Genomic DNA, 3,514 nt, shown 5'->3' on the forward strand with positions numbered 1-3,514 from the left:
TTTCATCAAATGGTTTAAACCCATACAATGTGTTAGGTTGATGATTAAATAAATTGTATAAATTTTTAACCCATACTTCAATTCTTGAGCTATTGGGTTTGGAAACCTAAAGATATAGATGGATTTGACATTTTGACGCATACAAAAACTTAAAGTATCAAATAAAAGAAGTAAAAACTCATTCTAGAATTGAACCAAACATACACTTGGTACTAGGAAAAATATAGTCAATATCTGAGGATATTTAGGAACTCTATCGAGGTACTAATTAAGAAAAATATAGTCAACATCGATAGATCTTTAATTTCCATGTTTGCATTTGTCTTACATATATATTCTACTCGGGTAAGTCTTGTATGTGGCTAACCACACGATGTGGCCAAATTGGTTTATAAGAGTAATCTTCATTTAAATGTATGAGTAATCTCATTTTTTCATAAGAGTAACCCCATGTTGTCCATAAAAGTAATCCAAATTCATTATACGAGTAAAATCAAGTAATTTAGAAATAAATACCCCCATTTGTTCATACGAGTAACCTCTATTCTTTTGTTTTTAAAAAAGGAAAGAATAATTCCACATATTTAAGAGAGGAACCCTTTTTTCTCATTTAAGTAACCTACATATGTTAAGGTAACTGTAATACCCTGGAAATTCCCTTCTTTTAAAATACTCTCTTACTCTAAATGAAACTCATTTTTAGAAAATATCCAACCGCCACCGTGATAACGGCTAACGCTATTTCAATTCAAAGTCACACAGCGAAAGACTAAAAAAGTTCAAATAAAATAAAGTTTAATAAAACAAACTCAAACTTTAAAACCAACTTACATTAAACAAATAACTTAGAACCACTCAAGGCCTTTTTTTTAAAAAAAAAAAAACAAAAAAAAACAAAAAAAAAACAAAAAAATAACCAACCAAACTAAAATATTACAAATATGATTATATGTTAGTGACAACAATAAATGAAATAATATATTACAATAAGAAATAAACAAAGTAATGAAACATATAACCCTCTTCGCTCAATCCCATCATGTTTGATATGCTCCTTCTACCTGTACTTCTTTTTATTTCAACCTCACAACTCGCCATATAAAATGGGTCATAGTAGGGCTAATACAAAGAAAAGCCAAACACAAACAACAAAGTACGAACTGAATCAGCAAAAGCTGAGTACATATGCACCAATAGGAATAATCACACTAACATGAATATCCTAGCAATAGACAATAAATAAATAAATAAAACATGCTTGCCATACAACACAAGTCAACTTACCTTTGACTCATGACTCTACTTTAATTTATTAATATAAAGTTTTGGATAACGCATCGAACGGGTTTCCTTCCTTAAAATAGTACATTAAACATGGATCTTCCAATTAGGGAGCTACCCCAATTGGCACCTGTTTCTTGATACCAAATTTAACTTCTTGACATGGTACTACGCATAATTAATATATTTTACGCGCATACGTACCTCAATTTGTCTTTCCAACTAGCCACAATGCTAGAAATTACTCAATTTAAAGTCTCCTACAATACCAAATACATAAACTCAATTACTCCCTTGATTACACAAATTTCCAGCAACTTTTAAACACTTTAAAACCTCTTTAATAAGTTGAAATTTTGATTTAAAACCTTTAAAACTCTTTCTCTAGGTGGGTAATTAAAACCACAAAGTAAAAACTCAATTATGGTGTTTATATCAAAATTCCAGCATACTTTTTAAGGTTTAATTACCCACTTGGAGAAAGAGTTTGTATATGGTAAAGAGTTTTAATTTCTACTTGTGGATAATTAAAACTCAATTATGGTGTTTATATAAAACTTCATTGCCTTGGTCTTAGGCAACGCTCCAACGAAATCCATAGAAATCGAATCTCACTTCCACTTGGGCACCTCCAAGGATTAGACCTTTCCTTGAGGCCTACGATGTTCGATCTTCACTTCCTGACATGTCAAACACTTGGCCACAAATTCAGCTACTTCTTTCTTCATATTGGGCCACCAAAAAGTCTTCTTCATGTCCTTATACAACTTATCCTCTCCAGGATCCATTAAATAAGAAGAATTATGGGCTTCTTCCATCAATCTCTGCTTTAAATCCCCATGACTCTGCGGAACACAACATCTTCCCTTAAAACGAATACTTCCTTCATCTCCAATGGTGAAATCCAACACCTGACCTTCATCGATCATTTTCTTAATTGCCTTTAACTACTCATCTTCTAGCTGACTTTTCCTTATCTCATCATAAATGGATGGTTGAATCACCAAGGTGTTCACCATCCTAGTCACTTCTCCATACTTCATCACTTCCAAATTCAACTATGGAATTCCACACATGACTGATCTGGCACTACCATCACATTCACTAAATGTTCTGACTTCCTGCTTAAAGCATTTGCCACCACATTAGCCTTTCCTTCATGATATTGAATATCCAACGTATAATCACTTAGAAACTCCAACCATCTTCTCTGCCTCCCATTCAAATGCTTTTGGGTGAAGATGTACTTTAAACTCTTATGATCCATGAAAATCCTACAAGTCACCCCATACAAGTAATGCCTCCAAATCTTCAAAGCAAACACTATTGCAGCTAACTCCAAATCATGGGTTGGGTAATTCCCTTCGTGAGGTTTTAACTACCTTGAAGCATACGCAATCACCCTTCGACTTTGCATCAAGACACATCCTAGTCCAAACCTCGATGCATCACTATACACTTCATATAAATCTTTTCCATCCGGTAAAGCCAGCACAGGTGTTGTGGTTAACCGTTCTTTCAAGGTCTTGAACGCCCTTTCACACTCCTGAGTCCATGAGAACTTATGCTCCTTTTTCATCAAGCTTGTCATGGGCTTCGCAATCCTTGAAAAATCCTTCACAAACCATCTGTAATAGTCTTCCAAACCCAAGAAACTTCTCACATCCGACACACTCTTTGGGGTTGGCCGATCACTGATAGCTCGAATCTTACTTGGGTCCTCTAAGACTCCTTCCTTGGAAATCACATGGCCCAAAAATGCTGCTTTTTCCAACCAAAATTCACACTTAGACAACTTTGCATACAACTGATGCTCTCTAAAAAATGACAACACTTGTCTCAAATGCTTCTTATGCACTTCTTCATCCCTTGAATAAATCAAAATATCATCAATAAACATCACCACAAACTTGTCCAAATATGGCCTGAAAATCCTATGCATCAAATCCATGAACACTTTTGGTGCATTGGTAAAACCAAACGACATAAATGTGAACTCATAATGACCATAACGGGTCCTGAAAGCACTTTTTGCAATATCTTGCTCCGCAATTCTCAACTGGTGATAACCTGATCTCAAGTCTATTTTTGAAAATACTCCAGCCCCTTTCAGCTAGTCAAACATATCATTAATCCTTGATAATGGATACTTATTCTTCACTGTCACCTTATTCAACTCTCTATAATCAATACACAACCTCATACTTCCATCCTTTTTCTTTACAAACAACAC

General features: G+C 34.4%; 1 protein-coding gene across 1 annotated transcript; it reads right to left on the reverse strand.

The window, feature by feature from the left end:
* Positions 1 to 2,335: 2,335 nt before the first annotated feature.
* On the reverse strand, positions 2,336 to 3,268 carry LOC110685691 (uncharacterized mitochondrial protein AtMg00860-like). Its single transcript, XM_021862218.1, has 2 exons — positions 2,664 to 3,268; positions 2,336 to 2,555 (listed from the first exon to the last, which is right to left on the reverse strand). Exons 1-2 carry the CDS (start codon positions 3,266 to 3,268, stop codon positions 2,336 to 2,338), a joined length of 825 nt encoding a protein of 274 aa, XP_021717910.1.
* Positions 3,269 to 3,514: the final 246 nt, after the last annotated feature.

The sequence above is a fragment of the Chenopodium quinoa genome, unplaced genomic scaffold, assembly GCF_001683475.1.
Source record: "Chenopodium quinoa cultivar QQ74 unplaced genomic scaffold, ASM168347v1, whole genome shotgun sequence".
NCBI classification, from domain to species: Eukaryota; Viridiplantae; Streptophyta; class Magnoliopsida; order Caryophyllales; family Amaranthaceae; genus Chenopodium; species Chenopodium quinoa.

Excerpts from the sequence above, each read along its gene's own strand:
- LOC110685691 (XM_021862218.1), bottom strand. The coding sequence starts at position 3,268 with ATGTCGTTTGGTTTTACCAATGCACCAAAAGTGTTCATGGATTTGATG. Across the intron at positions 2,556-2,663 it reads GTGATTGCGTATGCTTCAAG|GATTTTCATGGATCATAAGA; the intron begins GTAGTTAAAACC and ends GGTGACTTGTAG.